Here is a 14481-nt window from a genome sequence, read left to right as displayed (position 1 = left end):
GTATCGTCTCCGCCTTCTACAAGCATGGGTCCCACAACATTACCTGTGCCCTCCCCAGTGCACTTGCTGGGAAGGACCGCCTACCCACAAACACGTGGTCAAGTGAATGTGGCCAGGGACGGTATGGAGCCAGTCCACAGCTTTTTTTGCTGAGAGTTGTATTTCACCATAGCCATATTCTTTAGCTCGGTGAAAGGACTGGCATAGAGGGAAACCGTATCTACTCTGGGTGTCATTTCTCCCAGGAAGTCCTCTAATGCAGCTTGTTGCAGAAGCAATGGCAGTCCATCCAACATCAACTCGCACTTGTCGGTGGTGCTTTGACACAAACATCTTTCTTTGCGCATTTAATTTCATGACTACAGAGTTGGGCAATGTCCTGATCTGCAATGCGGTTTGAGAAATAACATGCATAAGCATGTCCCATCCACATTAAAAAACCAGCCATACAGTGTCCGGGAACCCCCCCTCCCCCCCCCCCACACACACACACTTTTCTTAGCCAGGGCTGCTTCTCGGCAGGATTGGACGGGCCCACCAGAAAACCGGAAACTCCTCCGTTGGGCCCTGGCTTCTCCTTCAGGAGAGTTCATAGTGCCGAGGTGAGGCCATGATGATGATAGCGGCCACCATCTGCTTAGTTTTCTGTTACTTAGAATGCAAGCGCAAGTATGCAGCCACCCACCCACTTACCTACAGGCCACAATACTAAACTGGACAGCTGCGTGCACTTGAAATGTGGCCTTTTAGGCTCGTGGAGGCGGAAGCTTTTCACAACCTCATGCCTCGTGTCCAAACTCTGTCCCCAGCCGCCACTATTTCTCCCCGTGTTGTCTCCGACTTCTACAAGCGCGTGTCCCTGAACATTACTGCTGGTACTTTTCTGTGGGAATCTGCTTGCCTCCTACCAGCCTGGATTATTTCCAGTAAACTATGGTACGACGCCATGGTATTAGCACTACCCCCAGTACCTGTAGCGAAGCCACCCCAATTTCCTTCTCAGGAATTTTAAAGTTATATGAAAAAGTTTGGGCACCCCTATTAATCTTAAGCTTAATGTTTTATAAAAATTGGTGTTTTTGCAACAGCTATTTCAGTTTGATATATGTAATAACTGTTGGACACAGTAATGTTTCTGCCTTGAAATGAGATTTATTGTGCTAACAGAAAATGTGCAATCTGCATTCAAACAAAATTTGACAGGTGCATAAGTATGGGCACCTCACCAGAAAAGTGACATTAATATTTAGCAGATCCTCCTTTTGCAAAAATAACAGCCTCTAGTCGCTTCCTGTAGCTTTTAATGAGTTCCTGGATCCTGGATGAAGGTATTTTTGACCATTCCTCTCTACAAAACAATTCCAGTTCAGTTAAGTTTGATGGTCACCGAGCATGGACAGCCCTCTTCAAATGATCCCACAGATGTTCAATGATACTCAGGCCTGGGGATTGGGATGGCTATTCCAGAACATTGTAATTGTTCCTCTGCATGAATGCCTGAGTAGATTTGGAGCGGTGTTTTGGATCATTGTCTTGCTGAAAGATCCATCCCCTGCGTAACTTCAACTTTGTCACTGATTCTTGAACATTATTGTCAAGAATCTGCTGATACTGAGTGGAATCCATGCGTCCCTCAACTTTAACAAGATTCCCGGTGCCGGCATTGGCCACACAGCCCCAAAGCATGATGGAACCTCCACCAAATTTTACTGTGGGTAGCAAGTGTTTTTCTTGGAATGCTGTGTTTTTTTGCCGCCATGCATAACGCCTTTTTGTATGACCAAACAACTCAATCTTGGTTTCATCAGTCCACAGGACCTTCTTCCAAAAAGAAATTGGCTTCTCCAAATGTGCTTTTGCTTACCTCAGCCGACTCTGTTTGTGGCGTGCTTGCAGAAACGGCTTCTTTCGCATCACTCTCCCATACAGCTTCTCCTTGTGCAAAGTGCGTTGTATAGTTGACCGATGCACAGTGACACCATCTGCAGCAAGTTGATGCTGCAGCTCTCTGGAGGTAGTCTGAGGATTGTCCTTGACTGATCTCACCATTCTTCTTCTCTGCCTTTCTGATGTTTTTCTTGGCCTGCCACTTCTGGCCTTAACAAGAACTGTCCCTGTGTTCTTCCATTTCCTTACTATGTTCCTCACAGTGGAAACTGACAGGTTAAATCTCTGAGACAGCTTTCTGTATCCTTCCCCTGAACAACTATGTTGAATAATCTTTGTTTTCAGATCATTTGACAGTTGTTTTGAGGAGCCCATGATGCCACTCTTCAGAGGAGATTCAAACAGGAGAACAACTTGCAAGTGGCCACTTTAAGTAGCTTCTCTCATGATTGCATACATCTGGCTATGAAGTTCAAAGATCAATGAGGTTACAAAACCAAAAAATTGCTTTAGTACGTCAATAAAAAGTAGGTAGGAGTATTTAAAACAAGAAAATGATAAGGGTGCCCATACTTATGCACCTGTCAAATTTTGTTTGACTGCAGATTGCACATTTTCTGTTAGTACAATAAACCTCATTTCAAGGCAGAAACATTACTGTGTCCAACAGTTATTACATATATCAAACTGAAATAGCTGTTGCAAAAACACCAATTTTTATAAAACATTAAGCTTAAGATTAATAGGGGTGCCCAAACTTTTTCATATAACTGTATTTGGTAGACTGAGTGGCTGCCCAAATACATTAGTTTCTCACAAAGGAGCTGAAGATAGAGTGGCAGTAGGTGCAAGTTTCTCCAACCTGTTAGATATCAGAGGGTGAACAGCAGCACATTGGATCAGTGGTTAGCATTGAAGCCTTGCAGCGCTGGAATCCTGGGTTCAAATCCCAGCAAAGACAACATCTGCAAGGATTTTGTATGTTCTGCGCATGTTTGTGTGGGTTTCAACCTCAGTAAAAAAGAAGCCATTGAGTGTCCGGGAGCCTTCCCCCACACTTTTTTTTAGCCAGGACTGCTTCTCAACATGGTTGGACAGTCCCACCAGAGAATCCTCTGGTGTCCCCTGGCTTCTACATCAGGAGAGTTCATGATAGCGCTAACTTTGCAGCTGCTATGGGGCTCTTGAGCGGGGGAGAAAGGTGAGCCCTCAGAATCAAATCCTCTGATGGGTCCAATGTTTTCCAATCTGAAACAGCTTCTCAGTGAGAGTTGTATTTCACCACAGCCATATACTTTAGCTCAGTGAAAGGACTGGCATAAAGGGAAACCGTATCTACTCCAGCTGTCATTTCTCCATCACCAGGTTCCGCCCATTGTTACACACGACCATGTCTAGCTGTATGTTCAGCGGTGAGAGCCACAGATCAGACTGCTGTTAAAGCTTTCAACAACTCTGCAGCGCTGGGCTGTTTGTCACCTAAGCATTAAGCATGTTATCTTCAGCACAGCCTGTTGCCGCTTGGCCAAGGCAGTGCTGCAGTGCTTTCAGCTTGTGACTGATGTGGTCATTTCGGAGATGGAGGAGGAGGTGCAGGAGCTGAACAATGTGATTATATTGAGGTTACATTGGTGACTCTGTTTTTTATACTAAAGAAAGATTCTACTGTTTGTTTTTTTACATTATTTTTTAAGACAAATGCATTCACCGGGAAATGTCATTTTAACATTTCACAGCCTTATCTGGCCATGTGGTGTGTGACACATCATCAGACACATCCTGTGTCACTTATGATGGAGGGATTGTGAAAGTCAAAAAGCCTATTTTTATAGGGCCATCAGGCAGCCCTTACTATTCTTAAAAGGCTAGCAGTCGACCCTCGCTATTGTTAGAGCGCCATCAGTCGGCTATGCTTTGTTCCATTATTAACAAGTGGGTCTCCTATACTGTTATTGCGTATGCAGTGACTGCAAGGGCTGCTAAAAATTCGGACGCAACCCAATACCCCTTTGAAGAGACATAGAGGAGGGTCTCAGTAAAAAAAATGTTCCCATTATAAAGGAGCTGGTCTGCTATACAGTTATAGGGTATGCAGTGATTCCAACGGCTGACCAAGTTTAGTAAAAACCCCACTAATAATTTAAAGACACATAGAGCAGGGCCACAGTAACGACAAATTCCCATTAGAAAGGAGAGGGTCTCCCATAGTGTTGGCCTATGCAGTGAACGCAAGGGCTGCCAAAAATTGGGTATACATGAACATACTGTGTATGTATATATAAATATATATCTATATATCTAATTGTCTTATCACGTCTGTCTGTGTGTCTGTCCAGGAAATCCCGCTTCGCTGATTGGTCGCGGCCGGACCAATCAGCGATGCGGGATTTCAGAACAAGATAGCGGCCGTTAGTGGCTTATCTGCCGCATGGAGGTCAGCGGCGATGCAGCCGGGAGATGACCCTCATACGCCCTCGCCCTCAGACGCCCGCGCGCTCGCCCTCAGACGCCCGCGCGCTCGCCCTCAGACGCCCGCGCGCTCGCCCTCAGACGCCCGCGCGCTCGCCCTCAGACGCCCGCGCGCTCGCCCTCAGACGCCCGCGCGCTCGCCCTCAGACGCCCGCGCGCTCGCCCTCAGAGGCTCACCTCCCGGCTGCTCGCAGCAGAAGTACCCCGACCGGCGGCCTCGCTCCCCGGTCCTCCAAAATTCATTAGGGGCCCTGGGGGGATACATTGGGGGGTTAATTTAAAGTAGTGCACAACCCATTTAAATACTGCTTCGCTGATTAGTCGTGCCCGGTTGGCCGCATACATATTCTAGAATACCCGATGCGTTAGAATCGGGCCACCATCTAGTGTGATATATATTAGTACAGACCAAGCTTTTGGACACCCCTTCTCATTTGAAGATTTTTCTGTATTTTCATGACTATGAAAATTGTACATTCACATTGAAGGCATCAAAACTATGAATTAACACATGTGGGATTTCTTGCCTTATAAATGGGGTTGGGACCATCAGTTGTGTTGTGCAGAAGTCTGGTGGATACACAGCTGATAGTCCTACTGAATAGACTGTTAGCTGCTTTTTTTTCTTGCCATAATACAAATTCTAACAGTCTATTCAGTAGGACTATCAGCTGTGTATCCACCAGACTTCTGCACAACACAACTGATGGTCCCAACCCCATTTATAAGGCAAGAAATCCCACTTATTAAACCTGACAGGGCACACCTGTGAAGTGAAAACCATTTCCGGTGACTACCTCTTGAAGCTCATCAAGAGAATGCCAAGAGTGTGCAAAGCAGTCATCAAAGCAAAAAGGTGGCTACTTTGAAGAACCTAGAATATAAGACATATTTTCAGTTGTTTCACACTTTTTTGTTAAGTATATAATTCCACATGTGTTAATTCATAGTTTTGATGCCTTCAGTGTGAATGTACAATTTTCATAGTCATGAAAATACAGAAAAATCTTTAAATGAGAAGGTGTGTCCAAACGTTTGGTCTGTACTAATATATATATAATTTTTTACAGTTTGTTTATTCTACTACGCTTTTACCATTCCATAGAAAAGAATACAGTAAAGTGTCTGCTGTTTTTACAATTGACCCCAGTGGTTGACGTATCTCACTCTATGCCTTATCCAGTAAGATAAATTCAGAGCTTTTTCTGGTGTAAATATCAAATCAACGAGCCTGAAAACAATCCCTTTGACTTAAATTTAACTTTTTGTTACTTCTAATAGGTATGAAGCCAGTTATTGTTGTCCATGGCGGTGCTGGAGCGATTGTTAAGGAGTATGAAGATGGGTACCGTACTGGAGTAAAGCGAGCTGCTCTACAAGGTTATAATATACTGAGAGAAGGAGGAGATGCACTTACTGCTGTAGAAGAAGCTGTGGTGGTGCTTGAGGACGATCCACATTTCAATGCAGGTGAAGCTTCCCTTCAGGAGGTGACACTGGAAAAGATACAAACATTTTTTTTTTCCTACTTCCCGCAAAACTTGCATCTGTTTATGGTGTGCAAAAGCCTAATCAATCAATCAATCAATCAATCAATCACAATGTCGTCCATCAGTCAGCCAACCCAATATAGGGGTTATTGCCTTAAAAGAGGAAAATGGAAATTGCATATTACCTACAAGCAATTTCTGCCGTTGTGTTAATGTATTTTTTATTTGAATCTCAGATGCTTTCTGATCAAGGCATTGGTATAGCATCTGGAACTGAAATATAAGTCACTATTCAAGGAGTAAAGTGGTTGCCACAGCATGGAGAATACACTGCAAACGGGAATGTCTCCTAGAAAATGTAGACAAATTCTGTGATGGGTGCCACAGGGCGTATTTAAATATTTTAAATTATTAAAAGGTTTTCTTTTTAACATGATTTAAAATGTCTAAAAACTGTCGTACTATTCATAAATCCCAATAAGCTCAGCCTGCGCCTTAGAAAAGACCAAGTGCAGGTGCAACGGGGATGCAAAAGTCAGCATCGCCTGGAAGGGCAACCAGTGGACTGTCAGTAAAAGGGAATCTGTCAGTGGAGACCCTGATTCTATCGTCATGTCACTTATTGGGCTGTGTTTGGTGGGTTCAATACAATCAGGGATTTATCATCAGGAGATTATCACTACAGGACTAACTGCCTTCTTGTCTAATCACTGATTAGCACCTCTGTCAATATACAATGTGCACAGAAAGCTACTTATTAGTTGTGTGGGCGGGGTTAAACAGGGATCAACATTCTGCGCCCTGCTTGATCTGCAGCAGTGAAAACTGTGATACATCTCTGGAATCAGGGTCTCTGTCTCTAAATCATGCTGCTGTTAATTACATGAAACCCATTTGACAGAGTTCCTTTAAAGAGTACCTATCACCAGTCTGTTCTATCATTTATACTTAAGAAAACATTAATTAGAAAATAGGCCTAGAAGCCCCCCTAATGCAACTGAAAAGGACCCGACTTTCTGGTAAAATTCTGGACTGAATTTTTGGGTTGTTAGACCGGGCTGTAGAGTCGGAGTCGATGCCCATTTTGGTGGAGTCGATATAAAATGGACCAACTCCAGCTCCTAAAATATATAATAAATTGGGTACAGTAGTTCAATGCAGTTTGTGGGGAATATTTTTTTCATAAGAATTTGGGAAAGTTATGAAATGTCCTATAAATGTCTGTCCTATTCCTGATCTAAGGGTCTAGACTTTTAGCGGAGATGAATCTGTGCTACAGTAAATTTATCACTTAAACATGAGCCATGTATGAGGGAGTCGGAGTTGGAGTCATGGAAATTGAGGAGTCTGAGTCGGAGGTTTAGCTTACCAACTCCACAGCCCTGTTAGATCCGGCATGCAGCGCCGCATCCCAACACCCTCCACCTGTCCTCACTGTCAAAATTCAAAATCTCACGCCTTTAAAACAGAGCTGCCCCATTATGTAGTCTCTTATTGGCAACAATAGTATAGCTGTGCACATAAAAAAATCAATTGCAACTGCCACATTATTATTATTTTTACAAAATGCATCGAATGTCATCAGAAGTGAAAGAAAACCTCAGTGGCCATCACATTATCTACAGCAGAAACTGAGAAACAGTACAGCTTATAAAAAAAAGATAAAATCTTAGAAATGCCTAGATATGTGATGTTGTTGGTCTAAACCTGTGAGACATCCACAAAGCTGGGATGACCGTTCCTCTTGAAGTGACAGTCCTCATGGTCAATCTCTAATAAAGTAAATGGGATGCAAAACCGGCCCCATAGTAACACTGCTGAATCATGACTATGTAGGCACAGCTACCAATATGCGGGTGGAGGGGAGGAGGCATACAATTTTTGATATTAATGAGGGTCCTAGTCCAGACTCGTACAGCTCAAACACTTCAATAGGAAAACGCCTTGTAGAACTGCAGCTGTCTACCCTGAAAGGTAAATGCAGTCTGTAGTCCGCAGTCTTATAGTTTATAGTCTACCACAAAATGCTGTTTGCATTCTTAAAAAAGGGGTCTAAAGGGTAACGTTTCTCCATATGAAAAGTGACATTCCTGGTATTCCAGTGTGAGGAGGCTTATAATCCATGCAATGTTCCTCTGGGAAACTATATTTGCAAATTTCCTCTTCAGAGAGGAAGAGGACTACAACTCTAGTGCCACCTATAGGAAGTAGGAATCCTAAAAGTCACTATCGACCCTTTTAACGAGCCTTGCCATATGAATTGGGATTAGGGATGAGTGCACCCGTTGAAGTTAAGGTTCTGGTACAGAACTGTACCTGAACTTGAACCAGAACCCGAACCCCATTGAAAAGAATTGGGACTCACACTTTTCAGCTGGAAATATCGCCCTCGCTCCTCTTTCCTTTCTCTCTCCTCCCGGACTTACTCCAGAACTCCGAACATTGCAACGGACTTCCATGAGCAGTTCGGCGTTTAGCATCGGACATTAATTGTCTGGGTTCGGGTTCTCTCATCTCTACTTGGGATAAAAGCCAAGCCAGAATCTCAATTTGCAGACAATGGTGTTTCAGGGTATTGCACCTCATCAGTGCAAAGCATGAGATCTGATTTGGCTGTATAAGAGGCTTCTGACTGGGATCGAAGAGGTAACATTTCTCCTTATGGAGAGTGACGTTCCTGGAATGCCAGTGTGAGGAGGCTTTTTAGGATTGCTGCTTCTAATAGGTGGCAGAGTTCTAGTCCTCTTTCTCTTTGAAGAGTCAATTTGCATTCTTAAAGGAAGGAATGCTATGTACACATGTGATTTTATGGCTCGGGCTCTTAAGATGTGGATACTATTTTGTGCCAAGGAGTAGTGGTGAATTAATTAGTAGGGCTTCCTTCTTTTCTCTAATTAGTGTCATTCCTGTTTTTGATGCAATACCAATTAACATTTCCAAAATGACCAAATGCTTATTATGTATAGAAATGTAAAGTAACTTCTTCACTATTAGTTTTTTGCATTCTTGCATTTAATTTCCACTGATGTAGTGCTCAGTACAAAATGTCTCCTCATTTACTCCAGATTTAGAGTTCAGCTGTAGGCCTGGATGCGTTTTCCTCACTGAACATATCTCTGAATTTAGCCTTTTGTGTGCTAACTTTCCATTTTCTTTCCTTAGGCCATGGATCTGTTTTGAATGAAGAGGGAGAAGTCGAGATGGATGCTATTATCATGGATGGCAAGGATTTATCCTCAGGAGCTGTTTCTGCAGTCAAATGCATTGCTAACCCAATAAAACTGGCCCGCCTTGTAATGGAAAAGGTATTTCAGTGACAATATCTATGGGGGCTGTATGGTTTCTCTTCTGTACATGCCGATCTCAGACTCTCTGTAATCGACCCTATGGCATGGACCTTCTCCCCTAGAATTATTAATGTGGTTGCAGATACATATAGTACCATTACTATAGTAAGCAGTATTTTAATAGAGGATCAAATGGGAGTCACATGTTACATTAAACTACTTTAGCCATGATATGCTGCGTGACACAACCTATTTATACATGTTTTTTTTTTTTGGTTTGCTTTTTTTTAGAAAAAAGCAACTGTATAACCATCACATGGGTAACAATGCCACCGTTTTTTTCCCTTTTAATAATTGTGAAGCTGATACAGATATGCAAACAGTGTTGTAAATATTGTTGTAAGACCCCACATGCCTCTTGTCTCCACCGCTCCCTTCATTGTTCCAACCCAGCCTGTCTCACTTGGTGGCTTATTTCACATGGTAAGTGGCAGATTCTGCAGCAGAATAGGAGATGTGCTCTGTGAAGACAGGAAATGATTACCACTACCTTAGACTTTAAAGGGGTATTCCATCTCCAAGATCCTATCCCGATATGTAGTAGGTCTAATAATACTAATATTAGCAAATATCTCCAATTAGAAATGTAGTATAGTTTTCAGCAGCCGAAGGGAAGGAAGGGAGACACAGATCCATTACTAGTGGTAGGCGGAGCCCCACAGGGATAGATCACCTCAGATTTATAAAAAAGTGACGACCGGCCCCTCCAACTTAAGCTCCTCCTACTCCCATGTTCCCCAGTCTGAAATTTGAGGTCGCAGAGGATAGTCGCTGCTTTTGCAGCTCCTCAGAAGATTTTTTATTTTTACCAAAGGAGACCTGGACCCCCCGTGGTCTAGAGGTCTCAGGGGGTCTCTGCGCTGCCGGGACCCCTGCCCTCCCCTGGCAGACCTGCGTACCCCTTAAGGAGGTCCCCGCAGTAACCTGCCAGCCCCGGGGGACATAGGGCGCATCCTGGCGGAGACGCACACGGCCTGTGGGGTCCCTGCGTGCTCCGCCGTGGGGGGAGCAAGGGCCACAGCGCCACACATCCCTGGGGGTCCCTGTGGCGCACAGCGGGGTAAGTGCTTTGTGTATGAGTGCTTCAGCTGCGGCAGCCGCCGTTATTTCATGTGGTGATTTTCTGCTTTTCTGTATTTGCAGACGGTGTATGAGGATCACCGCTGCATTCTCTGACCCTGGGGGCTGGGGAGCAGGGACGGAGGAGCACGGCTCCGTTGGAACGGGGGGCGTGGCTTTATTATCTTGGCTTACTGCCATCACTTTTAGGCAGGAAGCCTTCAGGAGAGCGCGCGCTTTCTCTCTAAGCGCGGGCTCTGTGAGTGAGCTCGGGGGGCGGGGCTTCGCATCGTTCGGCTTCCTGTCATTGTAGTTCTGACAGGAAGCTCCTGGCTTAGCGCGCGCTGAGCTCTCCGCCCCTCTCCCTCCTTCCGGCTTCCCTCCACGTGCACCTCCTGCTCTCTGCTCCCCGTTCACCGACCACACAGCTCAGAAGGAGCAGTTACCGCGGCACTGGTGAGTCGCTTCTGCCTGTAGGCAGAAGTTCCCTTTTGTTATTTCCATTACAGAACACCTTGGCTGTCCTGCTAAGGCAGGCAAGGTGCTATTCGCCGCTACCACTTTTCTGGACACTTTCACTTCTCTGACCTCTTAAGGCAGTGAGGTATTTAGTGTGTCAGCAGCATTAACCCCTTCTGAAGGGGTCTGCTCAACAGAGCTGTTAACTCTTTCTGGGGGTGCACGCTTCTGGTTCAGAGGGCGCTTCTCCCCAGTTTGTTGGGTTAACTTTTGCTCTGCAGGGCTAGGGTAACTCTCTCTAGGGGAGAGTTTTAACCCTTCAGTGCCTTAAAAGTTTAAAAAAAAAAAAAGGAATTTTTTTGTGGAAACAGGCTTTGTTAGCTATTTTCGCACACCCTAGGTTACCATACTCATTCTAACATGCTGGCATCTGATGTGGGAGGCATGTTGGATCAGGGACCAGGGGGCGCGGACCTCTCTCCCGATCCTTTTCAGAATCGATCTCGCGTCTCTGTTGCACCCAGGTCTTCGACGGCGTCAAGTTCGACCCTTAGTGATGTTAAAGTGGAGGCGCTCACCCGCTCCATTGACAGTCTTTCCAACCTCCTGGGTCATTGGGTGTCAGCTAAATCGCAACCGACACCACGAGGCAAGAAGCGCCACAGGACTGTGGTGGGCTGTCTCCTCCGCGCAGTGCATCGGAGGCTTCGGGTTCACCAACGAGCTCGGTTGGTGAAATCTCCGATTCTGAGGATGAGGATCGGCAGAGTCGTTCTGCTTCGCTTTCGGGCCGCGTGGATGCTCTTACTGGAGCCATGCGGGAAGCGTTACAGCTGTCTGAAGAGCCGACAAAGCCTGGCAAGTCGGCCCGGCTGTATCAGGAGTCGCTTCGGGCTCGTTCAACATTACCGGCGCATGATGAACTTAACGAGGCAGTGGGGAAAGAACGCCGGTGTCCGGATAAACGCTTCCTGGGGATGCGTTTTTTTGATGCCTTGTATCCCTGCGCCACGGAGACGATCGCTAATTGGGTTCCCTCCCCTGAAGTGGACGTTCCTCTGTCTCAGCTTAGCAAATCTTTCTTGCTTCCTGTTAAAGGGAAGGCCAGTCTTCAGGAACCTCTGGACAGAAGAACGGAGTTAGCCATCTACGAGGCCGCGGGTCATGGATTCCGTGCGGCCTTGGGGGCCATGTGGGCCGGTGAGGCTTCTCTGCGGTGGTTGGACCAGCTGCGGACAGCATGGCAGGATGGAACTCCTCTTTCGGAAGTGGAAAGGCTTTTCCAGCTGTTGGAAGAGGCGGCACGTTATGGCAGGGACGCAGTACTGGATACTGCTTCCGTTCTGTCCAGGGCTCAATCTTCGGCCGTCACAGTCAGGAGAGCACTGTGGCTTAAACAGTGGACTGGAGACGCAGTATCCAAACAAGGTTTGCTGAGTCTAGCGTACAAAGGCGGTCATCTTTTTGGTTCGGACCTCACGGAGCTGATTGCTAAGGCCAAGGCTAAGGATGCTGCCTTGCCTCAGCGGAAGGCGGCGGCTTCCACGTCTGGCCGGTCAAGTGCCAGTGGTGGTCGTCTGTCCTTTCGGACCAGGGGGCGGTTCGGTCAGCCTTCTTGGGGATCGGGTGGTCCCTCGTCTTCCGGTAAGAAGTCCACCCAGAAATCCCGTATTCCTTGGAAGCAACATTTCCGTCAGGACAAACGGGAGGTTGACAAAAAGCCCGCTAAGGCGGACTGACGCCAGGAATCCGCTCGAGGGCTCTCGGGTCGGAGGTCGTCTGCTACAATTCGGGTCGATTTGGGTGTCCCACATTTCGGACGCCTGGGTGACGCGGGTTATGTGGGCAGGCTATTTCATAGAGTTTCTCTCTCGTCCCCCGGACAGATTTGGTCAGTCACGCACCCCGTCCGAGCCCAAGCTGGCTGCAGCACTGCTGCGGGAGGTAGACACTCTTCTGCAGCAGGGTGTGGTGGTTCCAGTTCCGCCAGAGGACCGGGGAAGGGGGTTTTACTCCAACCTTTTTGTGGTCCCCAAAAAGGAGGACAAGTTTCGCCCCATCCTGGATCTCAAAGATTTGAATCTTCATGTCCGGACCCGGAAATTCCGCATGGAGTCTCTCCGCTCTGTCGTAGCGGCTCTGTCGCAGTACGATTTCTTGGTGTCGATCGACATCCGCGACGCCTATTTGCATGTCCCTATCGGCAGGGCTCACCAGCGTTTCCTGCGTTTCGCCATAGGTCAGGCCCATTACCAGTTTGTGGCCCTACCATTCGGGTTGGCCTCGGCACCCAGGGTTTTTACTAAGATTCTGGTGCCACTCATGGCGCTTCTTCGAAAACAAGGAGTTACGATTCTCCCCTACCTGGACGACCTGTTGATTGTGTCGCCCACAGCGGAGGAGGCGATGACTGCTCGCGATCTCTCCCTCCAGCACCTGGAGGACTTCGGGTGGTTGGTCAATTGGAAGAAGTTGTCATTGGAACCGACGCAGTCAATCCTGTTCTTGGGGATGCATTTCGACACAGTACGGGCAGTGGTGTCCCTGCCTCCGGACAAACAGGCGAACCTTCGTCGCCATGTCCAGGCTATGAGGTCGGCGATGGCAATGTCCCTTCGGGAATGCATGCGCCTTCTGGGTCTGATGGTGGCGGCAATGGAAGCCGTACCGTTTGCACAATTTCATTCCCGGGATCTCCAAAATCTTATTCTGACCAGTTGGGATCGATCGCCGACTTCACTGGATCGCTCTATCGTTATCTCCCGCAGGGTGCGAGAGTCTCTTGGATGGTGGTTATGTCCGGAAACTCTATCCCTGGGGAAATCCTTTCTTCTCCCAAGGTGGTCGGTGATTTCCACTGATGCCAGCCTGACTGGCTGGTGGGGGGTTTGGAACGACCTCTGGGTTCAGGGAGTCTGGTCGTCAGAGGAGTCGTCTCTACCGATCAACATTCTGGAGTTGAGAGCAATTTTTCTCTGCCTCCGACATTGGACGGTCCTTTTGAGCGGTCTGCCGGTCCGGATTCAGTCGAACAATGCGACGGCTGTCGCATATATCAACCATCAGGGCGGGACGAGGAGTTCCAGACTCATGATGGAGGTCTCTCGGATCCTGGTTTGGGCCGAGTCCAGGGTTCCGGCCATTTCTGCGATTCATATCCCAGGTGTGCTGAATATCTCGGCGGACTTCCTCAGTCGCGAGCAGGTGGATCCGGGGGAATGGAGTCTCCATCCGGAGGTGTTTGCACTGCTGTGCTCCCGGTGGGGGACACCTCAGGTGGACTTGATGGCATCCAGGCTGAACGCCAGGATTCCGACTTTCATGTCCAGGTACAGGGACCCGGAGGCTGTGGCGGTAGATGCTCTAGTGGCCCCGTGGGACCAGTTCGAGCTGATCTATGTGTTTCCGCCAGTATCCTTACTTCCCTTGGTGATTCGGCGGATCAAACTCGAACGAGTACCAGCAATTTTGGTAGGGCCGGATTGGCCACGGAGGACGTGGTATTCGACGCTGGTGTCTCTTCTGGCGGTGCCTCCGTTTCCTCTGCCTCTTCGCCCGGACCTGTTAATCCAAGGGCCCATTCGTCATCCGGACCTGAAGTCACTTTGTTTGACGGCGTGGCACTTGAGACCGAGATCTTGAACCGTCGTGGTTTTTCGTCCGAGGTTATTTCTACCTTGCGGGCGGCCAGAGGTCCAGCTACGACTAGGATTTATCACAGAACTTGGGAGTCTATTTATTCTTGGTGTTCTGGATCATCAAGGACCCCG

At 47.3% G+C, this 14481-nt stretch overlaps 1 protein-coding gene across 7 annotated transcripts in view; it reads left to right on the top strand.

The window, feature by feature from the left end:
• The window catches only part of ASRGL1 (asparaginase and isoaspartyl peptidase 1), a 66757-nt gene that overhangs the window by 16479 nt on the left and 35797 nt on the right, over window positions 1-14481 (top strand). For 5 of the 7 annotated variants that reach the window (XM_073675522.1, XM_073675519.1, XM_073675516.1 and 2 more), the window contains 2 exons: window positions 5638-5826; window positions 9009-9151. In XM_073675522.1, coding sequence (XP_073531623.1) covers window positions 5640-5826; window positions 9009-9151 — 330 coding nt within the window. In that variant the 5' untranslated portion in view covers window positions 5638-5639. Of the gene's footprint in view, window positions 1-5628; window positions 5827-9008; window positions 9152-14481 lie in introns of all 7 variants that reach the window. The other 2 variants (XM_073675521.1, XM_073675518.1) reach the window with 1 other exon arrangement.

Source organism: Phyllobates terribilis, unplaced genomic scaffold (genome assembly GCF_046119375.1).
Source record: "Phyllobates terribilis strain yellow unplaced genomic scaffold, ASM4611937v1 Scaffold_3__8_contigs__length_932513732, whole genome shotgun sequence".
Lineage (NCBI taxonomy): Eukaryota > Metazoa > Chordata > Amphibia > Anura > Dendrobatidae > Phyllobates > Phyllobates terribilis.
The sequence above is the reverse complement of the archived record's forward strand: the minus strand, read 5'-3'. Positions and strand labels throughout refer to the sequence as shown.